A 26,267-nucleotide genomic window follows, 5' to 3' on the forward strand; every position below is an offset into this window, starting at 1 on the left:
TTTTAATACAAATCCAAATGGATCTTTCTACTAATGTGATCCATTCTGTCACACCAAGTATTTATGATTAGGCTTCTAATCAATGGTCTCTAAGCTGGATTCATTTCTATACCTTGGATTCTAAGCACTGTTCACTGTGAGATGTGATTACAATGATTAAATTCTTAGCTGGCATGTGTTTCTGTTCTCTGCTAGGGCACCAAGTTGAATCGCAAGTTGTAACCTAATTACTATGAAAATGACTAGGTTGGAAAAAAGCACCGTCAGGTTGAATCATTCCAAAGTACGCTAATTGTGCTTCTGTGTGTATTGTTCGGAAGTGGTGCCGGGTGCGCGCTACACAGACTAGCTGCAGGTGCGGCCTCAAATTTGCTTTTGAAGACCCAACCCAACGTTGTTCTGGGCCTGAAGGGTGCCGGGACTGTATATTTGGTTATTGTCCCCCGTCTACGTTGACTTGTTGCCACCAAATGAATGAAATTTCCATTTTGGTATATGGTTTGTCACAATACTCACAAATCCTTCCTTAACGGACACACCATAAAGAGAGATGTTGGGAATAAAAGAATGGCCATGGTTACCTTGAAATTACTTTAAGGTAGAGGACGAATCATAATTATACATGTAAAGTGATAAATAATAAAAAAATCATTATAACTTTAATCGTATGGTCATAAAAGAGTGTTTCACCTTAGAGCAGTTTTAACATAACCGAACCCTAAAAGAATTTGTTGAAAGTTATAAAACAATTTGTTGGACTTGGCAATGGTCAAGGTGCAGAATCGTCTGCAAGCCAGTACTTTGCACATGCAAAAACCAGTAGTTGTGCATTATTGCCAAGGAAATTAATACAGCTTCATGGATGCTAGATTTAAGAATTATTGAGAGATTTGTAACTCAAGTCTCTATTTTGAAGAAACTTGATTCATAAGTCCATGGTTTGTGCCATTTCCTAAGTAGGAATCAATTAGTTGTTTTGTCCTCAATTTGAAGGACATTAACTTGTAGAGTGGGACTATTGGCACACCTCCAAATGCCTCTTAAAACATCTTTAATTATTTTATGATTTTAACCTTTATTAAAATTACATAATAGGATAATTTCTAATTAAACCCCCACTCAAAAGTCGAATAACTTTTTCTTAAAAAAATCTAACATTTTAGAAACTAAATATGTTGCATTTTCCTCTAGTTTTCAGGTGAAAATTTTATCACCGATAACTATAATAGAGAGAGTGAAAACCCATTGTTTTTTTTTTCTTTTAAATGAAATAAATTTCGTTGTTGAAATGGAGTTTAATAATAAAAATTAGAGAATGAGGTTTACACAATAAGTTTTAATGAAGGGCATTTTTGTCATTGATGGAGGTTAAAAAATTTTTAAAATTTTTTAAAATATTTTAATGGGGTTGATTAAGAAAAGGGGTGTTAAGAGATATTTAGAGGGGTGCTAACCATGTGAAATTATGAATAAAATCTGATACAGTTACATTACCTCTGCTAACTCCAAGTTCTTACTGCACAGAAACTTTATCGCTAAATAATTGACATTTGATTTTACATATTGCATAATTGGTAATGTGTAAAATCTACTTGGTCCTTTAATTTTGAGCTGTTTTAATATCATTAAAACATTATGCAGTTAGATTGTGTCTTCTCACTCGTCTAGGCATTATAAAATATTGAAAATCTCCAGAAAACTCAATCCATCAGGAAAACAGAAGTGGGTGAACTCAATCCATTAATATTTTGTTTTGACTTGATTTTGCAATTTGCTCATATACTTAAACACAATACATATTATCACTGAAAAAATTTAATTCATTACAATATTATAGTGTATATATAGCTTGCTATTTACATTTAGGACTCCAAAATTAAGGCTTTAAATCTTAATACCCTCCAGTGATCTAAATTAGTAGTACTAACCCCATTTGCTCCTTTCAGCCAGCAAGAAAAAGGAGCATTAATTTGCTTTTGTAGAAATTAATCAATCTAAGCTTGAATTTGTTTCCCTTGTGGAAACCTGACTCTGAACACATGCTCTTCACCAGTGCATTTATCAACTTTAACTATCCAGTGACTCTTCTTATTAGCACTTGCTGCTGCTATTCTTGTCACTAGCAGTCCTTCACCTATAGGCAACAGCTGAGATTTCGATCCGCTGGACCGCCATGACCCTTTGCAAAATGCATTGTAGCCAACAACCACAGCACCGTTTGGCTTGTTCCCTGCTTGCACTGCTCTCAGGACACCTTCATGGTTCTCGAGGTTACAATCGATAAGCACAAAATCTGCTTCCCTGAAGTGGCTTAACATTAGACTTTGAGCATCACCAATGACAAACTCGACGTGGGATGCATCAAGGCCCAGGATTTTTTTGGATAATTTGTACTCTTCGACGCTGCGAAGAATGCAAACTACGCGGCCACCGGTTTGATGAGCAGCAGCTGCCAGGCCTAGAGTTGTGGCATTGGCAACATTGGCGCATGCCACAACCATTAGCTGTGCATTGTTGCCAGCAGCTAGTGCTGATATGAACTCTGCTTCATTTGGTTCCTTCGCCTTTTGGCCCTGCACAAAGATCACATAATAAAACAAGTCAGGAAAAAAATTGAAACATATATGTGAAATATTAATATTAATTATCATGAAGATGTGAAATATTACATGATGCTTACCATTTTGAGGGTTTTGAGGTAGGCTTTTGTGGCATTTTCAGCAGACCAGCAAGCCATTTTATTTATTTATTTTTTTGTATTGAATTTGATTTTGAGAGAAGAAGCAAAGTCTTTTTCTTTCAAATTTCAAGCTTATGTCAAATGAATTGATGCCTTTGGTCTAGGCTGATGGAGCTTATATATACTAACAACCTAAGGAGAATAATTATTGAAGAGAGGCCATGTCATAACAAGTGGCTAATAATAATAATAATGCAAGTACAATAAAAAGACTTCAATTGTTTCGTTTGGGTGGACCATTTTTAATCAATTCTAAATTATTGCACAAATCTAAGAAAATAATTCCATGTTTCCATAGTTTTATTTTCCAATGTATCAGGTTTTCACACAATTTTCAGCTTTTACAAATTGGGGAGAAAAAAAAAAAAAAGTAAAAACGTAAAATAATTCATAAACATCGTCTGTAATACTCCTCCAATTTCCATCTTTTAACCTTAGATGTTTTAAATTTTAGTGATAAAAGATTTTATTTCAAAAACCCCACCCCCACTTTCCCAAATCTTAACCAATTTCTCAGGTGATTAAAAATAAGATTAGTTTCATATAAATGGACTGCAAATCTTTCAATTGATCACAAATTAACAAGCTTGAGTAAGTTTCCTGGATAGCAGCTTAATAATTATTAAATCAAATTCAACAGATGATTCATATAATTAAAGGGGCTTGCATGATTCATTAAGGCATCACACAGTTTCCCAAATATTCATCAATGAATTAGCTGTGATGTCCTTTGCTGGAGAGACATTATGTTAAGGAAATATTGAAAAGAAATTATGAGATTCTTAAGGCAAAGCATTAAATTATGTTGATATATTAGGGACAAGCAAAGCAATGGTGAATGGTCCATGTTAACTCTGGCAGCAAAGCAACAAATTTGTGGTTATTATACATGGTTTTGAGATTTAATATTAAAATTAAGCTTAAAAATTGAACAATTTGTTCACTGTCCTTTTATGTACGGGCTGTCCAAGAACTCCAAAAAAAAAAAATATTTAACTTTGATTTAAGTTAAATAGATAATCGAATTAGAATCTTAACCTCTCATGAAGTGTACTGGCAGCTCATCGTCAATTAATTTTTATCCCTTTTATTTCCAAGAGTAACAAGTGTGATAGTTAAGATTTAATTAGTTCTTTAATCACTCAAGATTAAGGGCAGTCTAATAATATTATAGTTTTTAAAATAATTATTATTATATGTGATGTATAAATAATTAGCTGCGAAGTAAATTAGTTAAATGTTTTATATATATATATATAATTTATAACTAACTAAATGTTTTTATTTTATTATTTCAATACAATTGATAATAATAATAATAGTAGTAGTAGTAGTAGTAGTAGTAGTAGTAGTCTTCTTCAATTTAACAATTTTATTTCCTGAAGATAATTTTTTATTTTTATAATATATGTGAGGTTATATGTGAACTTGTATTAAGTGCCCGTTTGGAATTACTTTTGATAGATTCAAAAGTGATTTGAAAAGTTAAAAGCTAATTTTGATATTTGGTAAATTTTTTTAAAAAATTATTTTTGTTATAATCACATCTTACAAAGTAGGTAAGGACTAACTTTTCAAAATATGGTTTTAAAAGCTACTCATTTACTGCTTTTTAAAATCCATTGTAAGATGGGCAGTTTTTTTAGAAATTAACTTTTAACTTTTTAATATTACTTTTAAACCTCTCAAAAATAATTCCAAACAACCCTATATTAGAGACCACAATTTTTTGGATTTAGTTTTACATCAATAGCCGATTGGAGATAGAATTCATAAATCACAATATAGGTTATAGGAATCTTTGTCTTATAGATTGATTCTATGACGCATAATTAATTCTTCCATGAGAAACTTTTTAGCAAAGTTAAAAATTATAATAATAATGTTATAAATCCCAATATTTGAATTTCCAACTTGAATGCTATTGTCAAATATCACTTATCTATTAGATGATGTATCACAGTTTATAAAATTACTTAAATATTATCCAACGGTGAAAGCCAAATCAGTTGAGACTCAAATTTAAAGTTAAATGTTGGGATACCTATCATTGTTCAAATTGTTTATAAAATTTTGGTTATTTTCACAAGTTCCCAACCTTTTATGCTAACTGAATGATGCGTTGTATTTGTCCAAAATCGGCCATATACAGCGATAAGTACAACCATATATACCCAGAAAAATCTGAGAATTTTTTTTCATTATTCACCAATTTTCCACAAAATCAATCAAATCTCTTCAATTCTATTATCTATTACACTTAAGCATTCAAATGAGACAAGAATAACATGTAAAGGAAGCATTTGAAGAATTATTAAGTGATAATTAAGTCATGTAATAATTAAATGCAAGAAATTCCACTAAAATGAGCTGGCTATACCTTTGAATAAAATTAAACTTCTTTGTGCACCCCAAAGGCCGAACACAGATCCAAATCAAGATCAAGCTGTTTCCTTCCCAATCGCAGAGATAACAAATGAAGCCCCATTGAAAATGCTTTTATGTCTGCTTGTCTCTCTGGCAAAACTGACATGCCCCATTTGTCTGATTCTTCAGAAGAGATGATACAAACCCTTTGCAGCAAAATTTGCATAAGCTTTAATACAGTCATGGGCCTTGCCTGCAGCATGATCAGTATCTAGCATTTTCTTCACTATTCTATGAACTTATTTTTCATTTTCTTTGGCTGCAGTTGGATTCCAGGAAAGCCGAAAGATAACAAAGGAAACGTGCATGGGAGTCAGAAAATTATTAAAAAAAAAGTGATGAGAAATGGGGAGTGTGTGATATCAATTAATTAAACGAGTTGTGGCCTCAAGATTCTGAAGAATTTTTAATGCATCCTTTGAAGAAACATGTCTGCATGGGTCGACACTATCAGGCTTTTTTTTTTTTCATTTTTTTAAATTTTAATGGTATTTACGATTGCATGCATACACGTGTGTGTGTGCATTTAGGCTGATTGCATCAGCCCCATACATATTTTTACTGTGGCAATCACTTAAAAGGCAAATGATATTTTACATTTCATGTAACATACATGTTAAGCAAATAAAAGCACCAGGTCGGCCATGCTACTATTTCCACCCCAGCATGAATCACCTCAGCCAAATGGTACGAGCAGAACATGGGTAACATGAGCTGATCAGAGACGAATACCGACCAGAATCAAATACCGAGCCGGTACCCGTCCCCCGAAAAGTGGAAACACGATCCCACAGAATCGCGGTAGTTGCGCTTTTCCCAGAACCGTTGAAGGACACGCGAGATCCACGTTTGCCCACAATGTAACAGTTAGAGTCTCATGAGGGGCTGCCACTACCCGAAAAAGGTGGGATGAATGGCAAACGGAAACGTGGGGACAACGGCTATAAAAGAAGAAGAAATCGATGAAGAAAGGGATAGAAAAATCGGAGAGAGGGAAAACGCTGCCAAATTGAAACCAGACAATTTTATTACAAATTTCGAGCAAATTAGAACCACTCTTGAATCAAAATTTAACTGTTTTCCTGTAAACACCTTGTGCTAACTTAGGCATCGGAGGGTTTACGCCGGCAAAACCACCAGCGTCTCTGATCTGTTTTTGGTGAACGCAGGTCTAGTAAGCAAGAGGAGAGCGATTCCAACCCCAGTGGTTCGAGCAACAGTCGATAACATAAACGTTGGTGACAGAATCTGGTCGGTCCAAGGGCGAGCATATTTCAGCATCAACATTTTGGCGCCGTCTGTGGGGAGCTGGATAAAAAGCTACCACCGAATTAGTAGTTACCGGAGAAACATCGAACGATTAGACATGGATTTGTCAACGAAGGACGCTTTGAGGGAGGATAACGAATCGGGGGAGACAGTCACCCTTCGGAAAATTGCAAATGAAGCCCGAGAGAGGGTAATGCAAGATCGATTAGAGCGGATGGAGAAACAAATAGAGACTCTCACAGCCATATTGTTTGAGCTGAGGGACGAGCGGAGAAGGGATTGTGAAACCCCCGTGGGAAGAGACGAAGTTGGAGCAGAACCCAGCATCCGGGGACGTAGAGTCGAGGAAATTCCTCCGCCCCCAGATCAACCTAATGGGGTGCATCCCCATAGAAGTACTGGTCGGGTCCCAGGGGAACACGTGGATGAAGGGAGAGACCAACCTCGCCCCGGACGGATACTGGGAATTAATGGCCGAGGAGCCAGTGTTGATGAAGGAGAGCTCAGACAGCGGTTGCAGAACGTCGAGCAGGAGCGAGACCAGATATCTGCACGTGATCCTGATCGTGCTATAGAATTGGAGGGGGAGGTGCGCAGATTGGCGCAGGTGATAGAGGAGATGCAGGGCAAGAGAAAGCCCCCGAGCTGGAGGATAATGCTAGATGAAGAATCTCCGTTATCAACTGAGATCATGAGTACCATAATCCCAAGAGATTTCCGCTTCCTCGACCTCAAATACTCCGGGCGAAGTGACCTGTTGGTGCACATTGAGCGTTTCAACGACATGACGGGTGTGCAGGGGCTGACACCAGCTCAGAGGTGCACGGTGTTCCCGTTGACATTAGAGGGACGAGCCCGAGAATGGTACCGCAAGCTGCCCCGAAGAAGTATAAAAGGGTATGAGCAGATGTGCCAGGAGTTGGCCGAGCAGTTCCGAGAGGCAGTGGCCCCAGAGGACGATATGATAGAACTGATGGGGATGAAACATGAGGAGCATGAATCCCTTCGAGATTTTGTAAAAAGATATCACCGAGCCGTGCTGGATCTGGGAGCTTTTAATCACCCGCAGGCGTTGAGGGGATTAAAAGAAGGTGTAAGAATCAGCCGGTTGTGGTATAACTTAAGAAGCCCCCTTGTACAGAATTACTCGTCGGGGTATGAGCAGGCGATGCGAGATATAGAAATCGAAGAGGAGAAATCGGCAAGAATAAAAAGTGAACAGCTGGACGAGCTGAGGCGAAAGGAACGGAGAGCCCCGACAGGGAGCGGGTCGGGAAAACGAGCTGGAGAATCTTCAGTGATGGGCGGAATATCGGCTCGGTCTCGCCCTTACCCTATAGCTCCAAGATCACAGCAGTTCCAGCACAACCGGGCTCAACCTCCGCGTCCCCCATTTCCGGATCGGCAACGAGAATTCCGGCAGATGGCCGCCCACCCCTATCATAACACTCCCAGAGCATCACATGCAACCAATTGCAGGACAGTCGACCAGATCAGTTAGCGACTGTGCCAGCCCGAGGTGACATTCATGATAACCGAGCAGTTCAGTTGATAGACCAGAGCTTGGCGTATAGACAGTACACTCCGTTAAAGATCTCCATGGAGGAATTGTATGAGAGGATCGAGGGACGAGGCTTGCTGTACCCTCCAGCCCCAATAACAAAACCGACTCACCGACGGGATAAGAGCAGATTCTGCAAGTTCCACGATACTCACGGTCACACTATCAGCCAATGTCGGGACCTGAAGATTCAGGTGGAGGATTTGGTGAGGAACCGATACTTGGACGAGTATGTAGATGGAGTGTCCCCTGTCATGGAATCACAATATACACGGGATGAAGGGGTTGAGAGGAATTTGGAACGTGAACAGCCGACCATCCATGTAATAGCAGGAGGGCCAACATTGGCCGGGGATTCGAACAGGGTACGGAAGAACTATGGGAGATATGCCCTGACTAGCAAAGAAGTGCTTTTCAATTTGCCGGCAACCAAGAAGGCAAAAGTGCGGCAAGTTCCCATTATGTGGACAGATGACGATGAAGAGGGTATCTTATATCCGCATGAGGATGCATTGGTGATCAAGGCAATGGTGGCCGGTACAGAATTGCGACGAATACTAGTAGACACAGGCAGCTCGGTTGACATCCTGTTTAAGTCGGCTCTAGATGATATGGGGATCGCAGACTTGAAATTGGAGCGGACAAATATATCCTTAAAGGGATTTGGAGGGGGACGGTTAACTCCCATGGGGATCATCGAACTCTCAATTATTATGGGGACAAAGCCATTTGAAAGAACAATGATGCTGGATTTTGTCGTGGTAGAGGAAAGAAGCCCTTACCAGATGATACTGGGGAGACCATTCATGAGGATAAACCAATGCGTTGTATCCACGCATTACTTGGCACTGAAATACAGAGTAAATGAGGTGGTTGGCGTAGTAAAAGGCGACCAGAGGATGACAAGGAGTTGTTATGCTACAGCGGCCAAGGAGACGCTGCAGGTTACCTCTCTAGATAATCGAGGAGACTCTAAAAAGGGCCGCCAAGAGCCTGTTGAGAAACTGGAGGAAGTTGCGGTAAGCAAAATACTCTACTAAATCTTTAATTTGATAAGTTATATTTGTCAAATGCATGGTGGCTTGGTGCACATGCATATATTTTGTATTTTTGTAACGCATTCAAATTTCAATAAAGATGAATTCAGTATGGAATCCCCCGGCTAATAAGCCCACAAAAATCTCACTAAGGCAAGTAAGTGCCTACTTCTGCTCGGTCAACGAAAGACCAGCAGCTAAATTTACGAAGATTCTACTAAGGCAAGTAAGCGCCTACTTCTGCTCGGTCAACGAAAGACCGGCAGCTAATCTAGTAAGGCAAGAAAGTGCCCGCTTCTGCTCGGTAAAACGAATGACCAGCAGCTAATCTACTAAAACGAGTAAGTGCCTACTTCTGCTCGGTCAACGAAAGACTAGCAGCTAATCTAGTAAGGCAAGAAAGTGCCCGCTTCTGCTCGGTAAAACGAATGACCAGCAGCTAATCTACTAAAGCGAGTAAGTGCCTGCTTCTGCTCGGTCAAACGAAAGACCAGCAGTTAATCTAGTAAGGCAAGAAAGTGTCCGCTTCTGCTCGGTCAAACGAAAGACCAGCAGCTAATCTACTAAAGCGAGTAAGTGTCTGCTTCTGCTCGGTCAAACGAAAGACCAGCAGCTAATCTAGTAAGGCAAGAAAGTGCCCGCTTCTGCTCGGTCAAACGAAAGACCAGCAGCTAATCTACTAAAGCGAGTAAGTGCCTGCTTCTGCTCGGTCAAACGAAAGACCAGCAGCTAATCTAGTAAGGCAAGAAAGTGCCTGCTTCTGCTCGGTCACCAAAAGACCAGCAGGTAATCTACGAAAATTCTACGAAGGCAAGAAAGTGCATGCCTCTGCTCGGTCAAACGAAAGACCAGCAGCTAATTTATGAAAATTTTACTAAGGCAAGAAAGTGCCTACTTCTGCTCGGACAACGAAGGGCCAGCAGCTAAATTTATGAGACTTTTACTAAGGCAAATATGTGTCTGCTCCTGCTCAGTCACCAAAGACCAGCAGGCGATTTTGCGAAAAGTTTTACCAAGGCAAACAGATGCCTATTCCTGTTCGATGCACTAAAGAACCAACAGGCAAAACCAGATAAGAAAGCCAATAGAGAACATTTAAGAAATTTTTTATATAAACGTTCAAATGTTTACAGAGCAAATGAAAAACTACAGTCTTCACAAAAATAGACCTAAGGATTAGGAGGATCAACGGCCTCAGCAGGTGAAGGGTCAGCTACCTCGGGAGGTGGAAGATCAGCAACATCGGGAGGAGGAGGCATGGACCCCTGCCCCACTTCAAAAGCACGCTGCCCAGCTTCACCCTCCTGCTCCCCATTCAAAGGAACCTCCGCCTGCTCCTGCTCATCCTGCTCCTTATCTCCCTGGCCGGCCCCAGTCATATACCTCTCCACCCCAGATTCCAGCTTGCTCATGTCGAGCTCGGGGTATTCTTCCTTGAGTACAGACATGATGAACTTATAGCTGAAAGCAACCCCGGAGTTATACTCAGCATCCAACCGATCATCCACATAAGCGGATTTACCTTTCTCTTCAGCCAGCTGGTCACTCAGGGATTTGATCTCTCCCTCAAGGGCGGTCCTCAGAGTATCTCTTTCACTTTGAGTAGCCTGAAGATCGGATTTCAGATCACCCAGCTCACCCTCAAGCTTGGAGGAAGTAGACTCAGCAATCGCAACTTTCTCCTCAAGCTCCGTAAGCTGCTTGTTCAGCTCGGCCAGCTTCTCCTTGGACCGATCAGCAGATTCGGCTTTCTTTTTCAACTCCTGGTTATCAGCTTGAAGCTTCCTCTCATGACGCGCGGACCCGGTCTTGTAACACGAAACCATTGTGGCCAGTCTGAAGGAGACTCTTTGAACAGAAGCAGCTAATTCGGAGAGGTCCATGCTCTCGATGTCCTTCACCATCTTGGGCCCAACTGACCTTTTGTAATCTTTCTGGTATGAGCTCAGGTAGTCACCTTGATCCCGAGATGAAAGAGGAGAAGATCGGTCTTCAGACTGCACGCTGACCTCAGGACTCTTGTCGGAGGTTTTCTCCCCACTACTCTTACGGGGTGGGGGAGGGGGCAGAGTAGGGACAGGAGCCTTGGAGGGATCGACGCTGCTTTTCTTTGGAGGAGGGGGAAGGTTGCTGGAGCTACTCGGAGCCCGACCACGCTTCTTGCTCATCGCGCTGAGGATCTTGTTATCCATTCCAGCGGCTATGTCTATTAGGCCCGAACCGACCAGGTTTGTTGGCGACAGGAGGTCTTGGCAGGTAGACGCATTCAACAGAACAGTTTCCACCTAAAGCAAAGGTCGGTCTTCAAGCCCCTTTATCAAACCCCACGACTCTGAAAGAACAGACAAGGTTAAAGAACCCAATAAGTAACACGTCGAAAAAGAGTATAGGAAAAAAATGAACGACCTGGGGTGACAAAATGTGTTAAAAGGTAAATATCACCACCCAACGAACGAGCTGCTGGACACCAAGCTCCCTCAGCAAAGAAGAATTTGTTCTTCCAATTTTTGCACGAGGAGAGGAAACCAGTGATTGGCTTTCTCTTTGCGGAACTGGACATGAAGTAATACCAGCCCGCCTCCCTTGGGCTGCTCCGCAGTTGATACAGATGTTTCACTTCAACAAGGGAAGGTTCCTCCGACCCGCACCTCTCCCACAACACAAACATTGCCGAGAGAACCCTCCACCCGTTCGGGTGTAGCTGACCTGGGGCCAGTTGCATACCCCCCAATATTTTGGCAAAATAACGCTGAAGGGGCAGCCAAGCTCCTAGTTTGAAACTCTCTAGGTGCATTGTCACATACCCCCGTGGAGGCCGACTAGGAACATCACCATTCCCAGGAACTACAAGGAGAACCTTCTCAGGAATGTCGTAGAGGTTCCTAAGCTTGAATAAGTTAGTTTGGGTGGTGGCACAGGCTATGTAATCAATAGGGTAGGAATCAGCCTCCACCCTATGGCCAAGATTCATTTTCTTAGCAGGACCGCTCAGTCCGGAACTGCTCCCCTCACCATCGCCAACTCCTTCAGGGATCCCAACCCCACCAGAGCTGTGGTTTTCACCAGATCCTGACGCAGGTCCACCTATATTCCCTACAAGCTCTAGTTCGGGAGAGAAAAAAACAACCAAGGGGCGTGGGTACTCAAGGGTATCCCTGCCATGGGAAGGACCTACATTACTGGAGGGACCTAAGAAATTGGTTGGTATTGACACGTTGAGGCCTGAATCCCCTGATTCTTCATCATCCTCATCAACAATTAATTTTCTTTTTCGGTTTGACATATCGGAACCTCAAAAGAAAACAAAGAAAACTCGAGTATATGGACACAAAAAGGGCAACACAGAACCCAATCAACAACAACCAGAGGAGAAGTTAAAGGCAATACCTGGATTGAACTGGCACTGATGGCGCGACCGTGATAGAGAAAAAATCCAGCGAGTGGATACTCCAGACACGAGAAGTGTAAGCAAAGTTCAGAGAGGGAGGGAGTTAACGACGAAGAGATGAATAACAAAGCGATGAAGATATAAGTCTAGGGATTTGAAACGAAAAGGGGGAAATGAAATCATTTAAGTGATAGAGACGCCAGCTCACTCACCGTACATCAAAGACAGATAGCCCGTCGTTTCAAATTTCAAATACGAAGAGTCAGGAGATGCCACGTCACCAATCGTTATAAGAGGCCAGGCTAGATGCAAGCCTAGATACGCAATGGACATACTCATTTAGGCCCATGATCAGGTCAAAATCTCCCCTGAAGAAAAATGATACCTCAGGTCCAACCCGGTAGACGGAAGACCAGAGGAAAAGCCCCCGGATTGGTAAGATTTGACTATCAGTTTTTACTCTTGACTCATTTCACTCACAAGACCAGAAACTGGGGGACTGGTGTTAAGCAAATAAAAGCACCAGGTCGGCCATGCTACTATTTCCACCCCAGCATGAATCACCTCAGCCAAATGGTACGAGCAGAACAAGGGTAACATGAGCTGATCAGAGACGAATACCAACCAGAATCAAATACCGAGCCGGTACCCGTCCCCCGAAAAGCGAAAACACGATCCCACAGAATCGCGGTAGTTGCGCTTTTCCCAGAACCGTTGAAGGACACGCGAGATCCACGTTTGCCCACAATGTAACAGTTAGAGTCCCGTGAGGGGCTGCCACTACCCGAAAAAGGTGGGATGAATGGCAAACGGAAACGTGGGGACAACGGCTATAAAAGAAGAAGAAATCGATGAAGAAAGGGATAGAAAAATCGGAGAGAGGGAAAACGCTGCCAAATTGAAACCAGACAATTTTATTACAAACTTCGAACAAATTAGAACCACTCTTGAATCAAAATTTAATTGTTTTCCCGTAAACACCTTGTGCTAACTTAGGCATCGGAGGATTTACGCCGGCAAAACCACCGGCGTCTCTGATCTGTTTTTGGTGAACGCAGGTCTAGTAAGGAAGAGGAGAGCGATTCCAACCCCAGTGGTTCGAGCAACAGTCGATAACATAAGCGTTGGTGACAAAATCTGGTCGGTCCAAGGACGAGCAGATTTCAGCATCAACAATACACACTGCACAACAACCACATAAATTATGGGTCCTCTCACTTAAAATATTTAAGGGTTGTTATGCTGCCACATCATAGCAGTCCCAAAACGAGGCTCGAATAATTTTACGGAAAATGTTTGGTGAAGAGAAGCACGAGAGAAAGACGAGAGAAATAAAGAAGAAAATGATAAAGAAAGAGTGGGTGGGTAAAGAGAGACAAGACAAAATTCTCTCGTCTTTCTCTTGTGTTTCTCTACACCTATCACTACTCTAATTTTACATATGCGTACATTCAAAATTATTAAGGCAAATCGGTCCAAATTTATCTTTTTATTTGTTTAGGTATTCTCTGTTAGTTTAGATTAAGTCACTATAATTGTGCAAGCGGATTCAGCGCATGTATAATGTACACATTAATTCTATACTTGTTGGGTACGTATTATGGACCTCAGTACTTGTCGCTGCACGAATAATAATGGTTTATATATTTAACTAATTAGCATAGTTTGATACTCTTGCAAAGTTAATACAATAATTAACCATAGGAATACAAACTCGAGTACATAATTCTACACGACGATATAAAGAATTCAATTAAAAAAAGAAGAAGCAGTGGACCAAGACTATGTCTATATTACTATTGGTTTTAAAGAATCGTATTGTTTGATGATGATTGCTTGTCATCATGTGGCACGTGGCGATGCCTTCGGTCAATTGTGACATGCAATGCGTCTAAGGTATTTTTAGAGGATCAAGATTCTCTCATGATCTGATCATATCCTGAGTAAATAATTTTATTTTTGATTGGTAATTAATAAATAAAAAAGTAAAAGAAGTTGAATGTTATCTATACACTATCACTAAATGACACATAACAAAAAATCTTTAAAAATTCAATAAAACTCAGAAAAATGATCATATTCCATTTTTGGAATACCGTATCTCATAATCTGAATATTATTAAATAGTAAAAACTTATAAAATATGATTATTAAAGGTACCCAAACTGTGGGGATATGATTTGGTACCCTCACGGCACCGTAGCCACTGTCAATGCAATGATGCTAATGTTTTGTCTCCCATTTAATTTTCTCTCCTTCGCAACTTCTAACTAGTCTGCTCGGGCTTCAATTCAGGCTTTCTGAGTGGAGCCGCAGAGGCATCTGGGCTCAATCTGTTCGAAATCAACAAGTTGGCATTCAATGGTTTTGAGTTTGAAATTGGGCCTTTTTGGTTCAGTACTTAGGCCCATAGCCCTTGTGCTCAAAGTTTCTCCGATATCCTTGAGATTATTCCAAATCCTTAAAAAATTATGTCATTTTCTACATTATCTTCCGAATCAGAGTAATAACTAATTTTATATTTATCACTCCCATAAATAAATGATATATATCATTTGAGTCTGTTAAATTTCTAGCATTATTGATTCAAACAAAATCTCACAATTTTCATATCATTTTCTAATAACGCCACTTCATATATGCATTTCTACATTTTTAAGAAATCACTCTATATTTTATATTGCCCAATAAGTATATATATCTAATTTGAAAGCACTGCAAAGTGTTTTTTTTTTTAAATAAGGTTATTTACCAAAACTTAAAGAAAGAAAAATAAATTATGTTTTTCCGTTGAAAACCCATTGATCGAATTAAGATCTTATTTGGTATTGAGATGCCATAACTTTTAAACTATAGATGTTGAGAAAAAAAGTTATAATTATAAAATAAAAGTTACTAATTTATAGTAACTATAATTTTTAAATAATAACTTTGACAAAATTAATAAAAATATGATGAATTTTTTATTGTACAAATATAAAATCATATAAACTTAACTTTTAAGTTATAACAATTAGTGCTTCTTAAAAAAAAAATACAATGATTAATATTTACTAAACACTTTAATATATTAATTTTTGAGATATAACTATCCAATTTTAATTCTAAACCAATCATAAATAAAGCAAACAAAAGATGAAAATATCCAAGTGTTTGATTTCGTCTAGTCAAAATCCAAATAAAATATAGTGATATGATTCAATGGAAAAAGATTAGACTGATCACACGGTCAGAGAAGTGAGATCAAATTGTGTGATTCGCATATACACACAACACGCGTACTCCTCACCAGCTGACAAGTATTCGTCAACGCACACGCATGCGTAAACATCTCCTGCTTCCAGTTCAACCCCATGGTAACCACTTTACGCTCGCACCCCGTCATCATCCATTCGTACATTTAAAAACAAGTGAAAAAAAAAAAAAAACTTCAAAAACGAAAACAAAGAGAAGAAGAAAAAACGAGAGTGAGAGAGACATGGGGAATTCGTTTTGCATGTTGTGTGGGTGCATCGACCAGGCGAGTGTCGGCATCGTCGAGAGGTGGGGCCGGTTCGAGAAGTTGGCTGAACCGGGTCTACACTTTTTCAACCCTTGCGCGGGGCAGTGGCTCGCTGGTATCCTCTCCACCAGGATCAATTCCCTCGATGTCCGCATCGAGACCAAAACCAAGGTATCTTTTCTATTTACTTTTGTTTATCATTTTTTTTTTTAATTTTGTGCATGTTTACGATTGCTTAAGCCCAAAGTTTCGATCCTGACTTTTATTTTAGTTAATGATATGTCGTTCTTTTATTTTTGCTATGGATTTTGTGAGTAAATTCTTATTTGTTAGTTTAATTGAAAGATGTGTTTGATGATAAGCGTTCATTAAGGTTAGCCCAAAGTTGATAGAAACTTTAAAGATGAAAGAAAGGTTTGTGGTGGTGTTGATACCATGATGTGCATGATGAGTAATGGTATGTTTGGTTGTGTAAGCATGTACACTTGCGTTCCATTTCTTGATTCGTTTATCAATTCTTTCTAGTTGGGTAAAATCCATTTGGAAAGTGATGATTATGACTTTGTTGGCTGTGAGAGGGTAGAGCTGTTTGAAAATGGAGATTTGGATATCACTTAGTTGGAGTGTGCTTAAGATTTAAATTATATGCATAAATTTGATGTAGTTGTAGACTGTGGAAGGCTAGCTTATTTGATGTTTTGCACTTTTTACTTGAATTGCCTTATATCACAAATCGGTCTGGAAGAACACGTCCAATGCTCCTATCTATTTTGTCAGATACGAGGCATCAAAGCTAAAGAAGCAATTCCGATATTAAGGAATATTTCTACCGTACCCCTAGGAAGACAGCCCCAACCATGTTTTTCTGTCAGCATGTCAGTGAGTTGAGATGTTGTGGCTTTGTGAGTATTAATACTTGTCTTCCGCTTGCAGGACAATGTCTTTGTGCAACTGCTGTGTTCAATTCAGTACCGGATTGTCAGAGCAAATGCTGATGATGCATTTTATGAGTTGCAGAACCCCAAAGAGCAGATCCAGGCTTATGTGTTTGATGGTATATTTTTATATTATTTTTCTAGGCTATAATCATTCTGCTTACTTCTTGGTGTAACTTGTTTTTCTTTTTAGTGGTTCGTGCTCTTGTTCCAAGAATGACATTGGATGAGCTCTTTGAACAAAAAGGCGAAGTTGCTAAGGCTGTTTTGGAGGAACTTGAGAAGGTAAGTGGATTACTATTGTGTAGTATTTTCTGTTAATGTTACCTCCATGTTAATAAAAAGTGCATATTTGTAGCCATTTTTGCCTTCTATTTTACCTTTCATTCCATGAAAATTTGTTGTTTTCTTGTTTTCCTTTACATTGAACTGTTTGTTTACTGTTTTGTTGGGCTTTGATGCTCAGGTTTTCAGGATTTTAAAAATACTGTTTTGATGGCTTGAATCAGTTGAACTTTTTGTGGGTTTCCAGACATCTGTTTCCATATGATAGTAGTTATTCCTTCTCACTAATATCTGTTTTGAGCTTCAGTTATTGGATAATGTTTTTGATAGTCTATGATGAAATCATGGGTCAGGTGATGGGTGCATATGGATATAGCATTGAGCACATATTGATGGTAGACATTATACCTGATCCTGCTGTGCGCAAGGCAATGAATGAGATCAATGCGGGTAATGAACTAATACAAACTATCTTGCTGTTGTAACTGCATTCAGATGTATTTTCTTGTTTTGATATCAGTGGGAATGGGGGGGTTAGCTGCATTTGTAAACTGGATGTGTCAGAGGGCTCATTTCATGCAGTCCCTGAATTTGAGTAGGAGACTGGATGTTGTTTAAAAGGCTAATGTTATGTCCAGTGTTGAAATTGAATTATAAAGAAAATTTGAGCAGTTTGAAATCTCAATTCATGCAACCATTTGCAGTAATTGTATGCCTCATGCACTTGCAGAATGAGGCAGGTACATTTATCATTAAAACCTTGACACTTAGCGTAGATTGTCGTTGAACAACTTTTACCAATAATTCTTGATTCTCTCATTCTGTCAGAGCACAAGATTTCTGTAACTATTGTTGCTAATGACTAGCAATTACGGAAGATATAGTGGTCACAATCATACTTGTATTGTACAATGACTGAACTATTATTATTATTGTTTTTATTACAGCTCAAAGGCTTCAGCTTGCTAGTGTATATAAAGGGGAAGCTGAGAAGATTCTCCAAGTTAAAAGAGCAGAAGCTGAAGCTGAAGCCAAGTACCTTGGTGGCGTAGGTGTGGCCAGGCAACGGCAGGCAATAACAGATGGTTTGCGAGAGAACATTTTGAACTTCTCTCATAAGGTAGAAGGCGCCTCAGCTAAGGAGGTTATGGATCTCATCATGATCACTCAGTACTTTGACACGATCAAGGACCTTGGGAACTCATCAAATAACACAACTGTCTTTCTACCCCACGGTCCTGGTCATGTTCGGGATATCAGTGATCAGATACGCAACGGGCTGATGGAGGCATCTGCTGCTCAAGTAGAGGGTTGAGTGATTTTTACCCGCTATTGTCAATACTCTTGCAGTTCTTTCTACAGCATATGATTGCTTAAGTTACATTGAATTTACAGAGATGCTGATAACATAGGATGGTATTCATACTTCGTTGTATAGTTGTTTTTCCCTGCCGCCAAGCACTACGAATAAACAGGATGATAATGTTTTTATTTGGAAATATCTTTTTCATGTTCCATTGTTTCCTTTTGCCTAGTGTTATCTGCAAGGATGGTTTATAGTTTACTTGGCTTTATTTTGCCTTCGTCTTCTTCATCTTCTGCACGTAACATCACAAGAACCTCACTCGATAGATTTCGGTTATGCTTACACTTTAATTATTCAGTTTCTTCATCTTGAGAAAGAGAGGGAACAAACAGATTTTTCGTTAGAGCTCATAGATTTGTAATGTGGTGTTGAAAGAGAAAAATTGGTTTGATTGCAGAAAGGTTATAGTCGAAATAATTTCGCGATTGTTCCCAAAAGACAATGCAATGGGGGGTCATTGTAAACGAACAAGGGGCCGTCAAAAGCAAAAGTGGGCCAATGGCAAAATCCGCCTGTTTCAATAGATATATTTTTCGGTTCCAATTTGCCAATTCTCTTGCGTTTGTAGAGAAAATCAATCATCATTAACTAGGAGAAAAAGATAAAACTAGGGGATCATAATTAGATGCTTCGATAATCATCATAAACCATGATTGTTTTAATAAGTTATGGGTCCTAGAGTACTTTAAATTTCAAAATTACGTGGTGAACAAAAGTGATTTCGGTGAGACGGGATAATTCAACCTTTAGCTAACGTTGCTATAAGTATTTCTTTTGAAATGGGTAAAATCATAATCATGGTGTAATTTTTTTATACCTAATAAGTAGTTTTCATCAATGAAAATAATTGATTGCTTCGTTTACTTTTCCTTAAGGTGCTTCCCGGAGACATTTCTTAAAAGAATTTGCCATAAAATGGAAATTTCACAAAGCAAACAAGAAATTACTATATTCAGCCGTCTCTTCAAAATATCACTTCTCTATTCTAAACTCTTGCACTTCTGCAGCTTCATCAAAATTAAAGCTTCTCTCATAATTTTTAGCACTTTCTTGCCAATACATCATTCGAAGAACTATTAAAACTGTAAAAGAAATAAAGCAAAAACTGAACAATGAAATGAGAACAGAGAACTAGTCAATATAAGTGGGCCTAAGAGAAAAGGGAAAATGATAAACAACAGATAAGGAAGTATGTGGTTGGTATAAAAAAAAAAAAAATTAATAGCAGGCAGCAATATTCACATATCATTTTTTACTAATGATTCAGCACAATCATAATCTTTCTCAAAAAGTAACTTTTTTTTTTTTTTTTCTGTTGATAGTTTTTACTCAATCATCAAACTCGTCATCCCCTCCAGCAACCCAGAAAAGAAATTAAAAAGGGAAAAGAAAGTCCCCAGTACTTTATCATATACATTTAAAAGTCAAACGGTTAGTATTTTATTTCTACACAAAATAATCCCTAACCAATATACTGAAAAAAAGTTTAACACACAAGAACTTCCTTTTTTTTTTTCACCCTGGTGTAATCATTGTCATTTAAAAAAAAAAAAAACCGTATAGTAATTATGATCAGATATGCATTATCTTGTTATGTATACTTTATTCTACTTTGAAATTCCTGATGTAAAAGATTTAGGTACATGATGTGCATGATCTGACATATCTTTAACATAAAGAAAAAGATAGATAGCTTGTTATTTCAAATTAGAAAGTCAGAAAAAAAATTGCAGACGCTAAACAGGGCCAGAAGCAGTAAAGCAAAGCAATTCATTTCAAATTTTTCAACTTACTCCTACAGATCCAGCATGTAGGACTCCAATTTCAAGTACTACCAAGAGCTGTATAAGTGAAAGTTAAAATAGAGATGATGAAAAAGAACATTAATCATAAGGGATCATTGAAAGTGGTAAGATTCTTGTAGAAAGAGAGTCCTGTCCTTACTAATGATTGTACATCCTTCCCTTTAACAATAACATGAGTGGAGTGAGAAATGAAGCCATACCATACCGGTAAAAGAGCTTCCCTTTCTGGTTGGTGAGCAGTCGGCATTACTGCCCCTAACTGACAGAGTCCTGCATTTCTTCACCAAATTGATTAGCAAAGGTAAACCAAAGATAAATACATTCACTCTACCAAAGAGAACCGTAAAAAGTAAGGAGCCCACTGATTTTCACATTTAACTCAACTGCACAAGAAAATTCACTTTTACTGATCACAATGGGTTTCCTATGATAAGTGGAAACGATAGGATATGGTTTTCCGAAGGAAGGAGGAAAAAAAAAAAATACTAAACTAGAATTTAGAGATGTGACATGAATCATGATGAGCAAACTAGAGCACAGCCTTGCTACTATGGGAAAAGGACACAGTGATTAGCTGCTATATTGTCATGCATTTTTTATTTTATTTCATTTTTCCTTTTCTCCCATTACCTCCAAACTATTGTTAGTGCATCTCTAATTTTGTAGCATGTACTGTAGATTTGACTGTTTTTACCTGTCAGAAACGGCATCTCATGCATTCCATCCCCAAAGTGCTGCAAGTGTTAGGAAAAGAAAAAAGAAAAGAGTCATTACATGTATGTGTCACCTCATTTTTTCTATGTTTTTCTAACTTGTATTTTTTATCTTTGGTGATATTTACACAACATATTCGAAGCATGAATAAACAACAATGCTCACAACATAGTTCAACAACCGGCCTACATCATTTACCAAAACATTATCATTATGGGTTAAATCCATTTTACAGTAAATAAAGGCAAAGAGCTTGGACATAGATAAATGGCTTTACTTTGTAAACACATACACATGACTGCAAGGCATTTGAAAATGTAACTTAAAATTATACCCACCAACCTGCTGAGTTAGGTCAAAAACACTTGCTGAAACGTTGAAACTGCAAAACAATTCAAGGTTGTTGCAGTATGAATATCAGCTATGTGTATGTGCCTCCTCATGGCAATAAGGCTAGTTGCTTTTGCTTTGCTTGATGCTCTTTAGTAATCATGGTACCCTAACTGATAGCTCTCAAATACTTAATTTTCAACTTTGAATCAAAAGTTTGAAAAAAGGTCCCACCAAGAGAGTAGAAATATCCTGATAATTTGCAATGTTAAAAAAGTCACTGGAAATGATGGGTTATAAGCTTTGCAAAAACAAAAAACAAATAGATAAACTGAGGGGAAAGAAGGCCCATTTGCTTTTACTTTCCTTTGACAGGGACAGTTAAAGCACTGAGATGGACATCCACTCCTTATAGTGGGGCTCCACGTATTCAAGAAACAGACACCTTAGGTGATTCATGAGTTAGATAGCAAGAAGTGCTGCTTCTGCAACAAAGATCTTCTCTCGAGTTCTTCCAAGGTTGACTCACGATCAACTCTGATTTCCATTTACCCAACCAGTTCACAGAAACCCTAATCTGCAGCCAAAAAATAAATAAATAAATAAATACTTTCAGATATTTGCCATTTTGTTGTCTTTCTGCGACAACTTCTATCCAGAATCTTATAGTAGTGGCTACTCCAGTCCAAAAGTTAATTGGTCTATCATCTAATCATCAAAATGCAACATGGCATACTCCGAATTTCCTATAGTATTCAACAACAAAATCAAGGATTCCCCAAACATGGAAAGATTCTGTTTCATTTCTTAGTTAACGCTGTTACATCACGGATCATGAAGCAGAACCAGTAGCCATTCAAGCATTAATTCTTTAGAGGGATGTTGGACCCAGAATTTTTAAATGGGTTCTAATTTTTGCAACAGATATGGGGTGTGTCTACAGGTACTGAAATCTTCAAATTCTCAATGGATATCAGAAGATGGCTGATCAGGTGCTAAGACATGAGTGTATCACACTTAAAGTCTGGGAGCCCATAGGCGACAGAGAGAGTCTATGAGAAGAACCAGAAAATCCTTTCTACAGTCAGGCAAGCCAATGGGCAGTGATTCTGTGCCCAAGAAGTATTCATGCATTTAAATGTGAGAATAACACAGCATCAAATGCATATAGAACATCCTCCCAACAAAAAATAAAGGAGTTTTACAATGGACAGTACAAGCGAATCGGTTAAACATCTTGTCTTCTGGTCATCTCAATAGGATTTGTACCAACTAAAAGCCAAAATCTGGGGTACTAATGAGGACCAAAAATGAATTAATACAGCTGGTAAAAACAACAATAATTTTTCCTATTGGCTAAGATTTCAGAAAATATGGCAAGAGAAGAAGAAAAATATGATTTTAGTCATGGCATAATCAGCCATGCCCTTAATATTTATCGGTGTAAGTTAAGATCTGATAATAACTTAGGTGGGAGTAAATGGAGGTCATAAACTTCAAATAATGGGCAATTATCTTGAAGTTGTGACTATATTTGTTAAAAACTTCCGTCAATGAAGAATATCAATGTTTGGACCATGTTTTGATCCTCTAGAAATAAAGAAAACAAATGGCATCCTATCCACATAATTCTTTCACAGGTCACGATAGCAAAACTGTTGTTTCCTTCAAGTTACATACAACACAGAAATTACTTATGAAATTAATCCGTATATGTCATGGCACCAGTTTAGAATCCTACTTTAAATCAGGATTTGCGGTGCTAATGATATATGGATCCTTGTCTAGGATAATAATTCCAATCCACGTGATGACTACAACATCCAATCATCTATAGCTCCAATTTAGCTACTGTTACCTTTTGGTTTATATCATTCCTTTCCTTTTTCTCTTTCTATTTATCCAAACAATTGGATATGTATTTCTGCCAGTCACCATTTTGGACATTAGAAGTTATAATAAAGTTCAATTCTTTTCAGAATAAACTATGTTAGCAGCTAGTACAAAATTTAAACATCCATGATAAATGCTTATATCATTATTCCATCAATTGTCTGAACAAAGGAAAAATTAGTCATCGATTTATAAATCATAAACAATAAAAATTTCTGAAGAAGGCATCCACAAGCAGTCCGTAAAAGCAGCAGATATGCCAGAAAACATCAGCAAATGATTCATTCTGGTCGCTATTCACAAATAAATATTCATTTTGAGCTTGTAAACACAAAAGCAAAACATCATGATACAATACATATCTAGTAATGCTAGAAGTAGTTAAAACATTCCTCTTTACGTTTCAAGGGCCTGCAGATGTTTATGTTTATAAACAAGAAAGGGTCTCTTCTCCGCGAACCATACTGCAGGAGATCAATCATTCATTCCAATAATGCAGTTCTTCGATTCTAGTATAGAGCGGTTGAATCGCTTCCCTATATATCTATGTCCCAGCATACCTTTCTAAATCTTGGACTATGCAAAAATGGACAAAGAGAAAAGAGTAGTGGCCAAAAGAATTCAGTAAATCCTACAGTTTCAAAAGTTTACAGGAGTTCAAAAGAAAAACATTACATTGATGATGCATCGGCAAAGACTTCATTGAGCATGTCATCTTCGCAGCCTGATGTAGCAAACAGCTCTGCATCCTTTTCTTCCTCATTAGAAAAATCTCGTTTTTCAAGCTTGGCATGAGCTGCAACAAATATCATCTTCTGAGCCCTTTCAAGGCTTGCCCGAGAGTGTCTCTGCACACAATACCACTTCATAAAGGACCAGTTACACTTAAATCCAAATGAGGTTGCATGAAGGAAAATTAACCTCACTGCAACTTTCCCTAATGACTTGTATTCACTAAGGCAAGTTTCCCAGACAAGCCTACTGCTCTGGGGATTTGCAATTCTCAACTTTCCAGTTATAGGATCTCTCTGTTTGACCTGAACGGCCTGAGCATAGAGGGGGTCAAGCCCTTCGGATCTCCATTTCATGAGCTCCATCAATGCAAAATGAGCTTCTTCCCTAGAAACAAGCCTGGTTATGAGCTTATCCACATCCTTTTCCTGCTCTTCTGTCAAGCATTTGAACGGGGGAAGGTATTTTCCACTGTTGTCCTTTATCAAGTAAAGAGGATCGAGTATAAAGGCAGCTGACCATGCCGGGTGATAATTTTTTCTGAATCTCTTTTCAACTATTTTCTCAACATTTTCTCCCGGAATACTGAATTTGGCACACCAATTCTTCACCTTTGATCTCAGCTCCTCCCAAAGAGGGAGGCATTGTCCAATTAGCGGTCTCTCGGCTTCAATCTCCTGAGTCATCCCTTTTATGAGCTTCACAAGGGAATAAACTGCTTCCAATTCATTCCAAAACACCTCACTTTGAATGATCGCCACAACTTCCCGAGAAACCGGATCATCCATACAACTTACCTTTATCGAATCATCCAACACAGCCATTTGGAGCACACGGGCAGAGCTCCATACATCCTCCAGCATCCCAAACAAATGCACAAAGTTATTTCTGCAGTCACATTTGTTTGAAGGAACTCGAATCAACTCAACATACTCAAGCCCCACCATCTTGTGCTTTCTTAAACTACTCCTAATCTGCGGTTTATTATTTACAAAATTTCCAATCTTCAAACAAGTCTCCCTAACACTCGTAAACACCGGAAGCTCTTTACCAAAATCTTTAAGTAAACGCAAAAACCCTTGAAGTTGACAAGACACATTCACCATCCACTGATTCTGAGTCTCCAAATTTCTCAACGCCTTTGCTTTATACTTATCAGCAACTATCCCTACGCACCTTTGAACACCATTACCACATATTCCCATCACTGTTTCCCAGAAAACATCCTCCGCCAACTTAGACGAAACTGACCCTCCAGTAATCAAAGCCTTCTGGTACACACTAGTCCCATTAGGCAAATTAACCGTAAACTTAACTAGATTATCATCATCACCATCACCACAACAAGTTCTAATCTTCCACCCATCAGAAGCAACTTGAAAAAACATTGCCTCTCTAATTCTAATCTCCGACTCAGTCTTTGCCTCAACAAACTTTCTATCAAGCCTAGCATCTAAAACCTCCTTACGCGACACAACTGGCAACCCCACTTGGCTAAGAAAGGCTCTAAACTTAGGATGATCGAAACTCGAAAACGAGACCGACCCACATGAGTCATAGAACCAATCAGTCAATAACTCAACAGCTGAATCGATTTGGTCCTTGCTTAACACAGGACCAGGCCTGGTTTTAGGACTCTTAAGCTTCTTAACACTATCTTCTAGCATCGCTAGCGCCCCCAAATCTTCTCTCCCGCCAGACAAAACCAAATGTGGCGACTGCGTTGACTCAACTATCGCTAACGAGTTGTTGTTGATGTTGCCCGTTCGTGCTTGTGTTTGGTTCTTACTCCGCTTTCTGTTACCGTTACCGTTGCCGTTATTGGTGACGTGGACTGGCGGCGGGGATGCTGCGAAGGAGGACAGCGGCAACGGAGAGAGGGAATGCGGTTTCAAAACGGCGGCGAAATTGGGGCAGGTGCCGCGTTTGAGGTGCTCGGAGGCGGTCCTCGAAGGGTTGGAGGCGGAGAAAACGGCGTCGCACAAGGAGCATTTGAGCTTGACGGCTTTCGGGAGGTTGGTTTCGGGGTGCCTAACGAGGATCGGTTCTAAGTGCACCCAGTACCACGCGCCTTTGCCTTTAATGGCTTTGGTCCGGACCATCATCAGGCCTTCGTATCGCTTGTTCACGGCCTTCGATGCCACGTCGTCTGTCGTCGCAGTGGCAGTTGTCGCTAGAGATGATGACACGTCAGTTTGTGGTGGCAGGAGTGGCGACGGCGTCGTATTTGCAGAAGCCATTTTTGAGTACTTATGTTTAAAATCTTAGAGCATCTCCAAAAGC

General features: G+C 39.2%; 6 protein-coding genes across 8 annotated transcripts; 2 read left to right on the forward strand and 4 right to left on the reverse strand.

The window, feature by feature from the left end:
* Positions 1-1,994: 1,994 nt before the first annotated feature.
* LOC18033045 lies at positions 1,995-2,737 on the reverse strand. The gene is made up of 2 exons (XM_006421682.1): positions 2,681-2,737; positions 1,995-2,573 (listed from the first exon to the last, which is right to left on the reverse strand). The coding sequence occupies exons 1-2, from the start codon at positions 2,735-2,737 to the stop codon at positions 1,995-1,997; spliced, it is 636 nt and encodes a 211-aa protein (XP_006421745.1).
* Positions 2,738-8,035: 5,298 nt separating this feature from the next.
* Positions 8,036-9,037, forward strand: LOC112100138. Its single transcript, XM_024188531.1, has one exon. The coding sequence runs from the start codon at positions 8,036-8,038 to the stop codon at positions 9,035-9,037; it is 1,002 nt and encodes a 333-aa protein (XP_024044299.1).
* A 1,166-nt stretch (positions 9,038-10,203) lies between these two features.
* Positions 10,204-11,226, reverse strand: LOC112100139 (pectinesterase inhibitor 10-like). Its single transcript, XM_024188535.1, has one exon. It carries the CDS (start codon positions 11,224-11,226, stop codon positions 10,204-10,206), a length of 1,023 nt encoding a protein of 340 aa, XP_024044303.1.
* A 93-nt stretch (positions 11,227-11,319) lies between these two features.
* Positions 11,320-12,317, reverse strand: LOC112100141. Its single transcript, XM_024188541.1, has 2 exons — positions 11,477-12,317; positions 11,320-11,366 (listed from the first exon to the last, which is right to left on the reverse strand). The coding sequence occupies exons 1-2, from the start codon at positions 12,315-12,317 to the stop codon at positions 11,320-11,322; spliced, it is 888 nt and encodes a 295-aa protein (XP_024044309.1).
* A 3,484-nt stretch (positions 12,318-15,801) lies between these two features.
* On the forward strand, positions 15,802-18,661 carry LOC18032656 (hypersensitive-induced response protein 4). The gene is made up of 5 exons (XM_006421683.2): positions 15,802-16,095; positions 16,858-16,978; positions 17,053-17,144; positions 17,498-17,594; positions 18,092-18,661. Exons 1-5 carry the CDS (start codon positions 15,901-15,903, stop codon positions 18,457-18,459), a joined length of 873 nt encoding a protein of 290 aa, XP_006421746.2. The 5' UTR covers positions 15,802-15,900; the 3' UTR covers positions 18,460-18,661.
* A 1,432-nt stretch (positions 18,662-20,093) lies between these two features.
* Positions 20,094-26,245, reverse strand: LOC18031692. 3 transcript variants are annotated; one of them, XR_002905293.1, is made up of 4 exons: positions 23,928-26,245; positions 21,372-21,936; positions 21,010-21,049; positions 20,094-20,585 (listed from the first exon to the last, which is right to left on the reverse strand). XR_002905293.1 is itself a non-coding variant. In XM_006421685.2 (1 exon), exon 1 carries the CDS (start codon positions 26,222-26,224, stop codon positions 23,924-23,926), a length of 2,301 nt encoding a protein of 766 aa, XP_006421748.1. In that variant the 5' UTR covers positions 26,225-26,245; the 3' UTR covers positions 23,482-23,923. The 3 variants fall into 3 exon arrangements, 1 of the variants encoding a protein (XP_006421748.1); XR_002905292.1 differs by having other exon boundaries at positions 20,094-20,698; XM_006421685.2 differs by lacking the exons at positions 20,094-20,585; positions 21,010-21,049; positions 21,372-21,936 and having other exon boundaries at positions 23,482-26,245.
* Positions 26,246-26,267: the final 22 nt, after the last annotated feature.

The sequence above is a fragment of the Citrus clementina genome, unplaced genomic scaffold (assembly GCF_000493195.1).
Source record: "Citrus clementina cultivar Clemenules unplaced genomic scaffold, Citrus_clementina_v1.0 scaffold_9, whole genome shotgun sequence".
NCBI classification, from domain to species: Eukaryota; Viridiplantae; Streptophyta; class Magnoliopsida; order Sapindales; family Rutaceae; genus Citrus; species Citrus x clementina.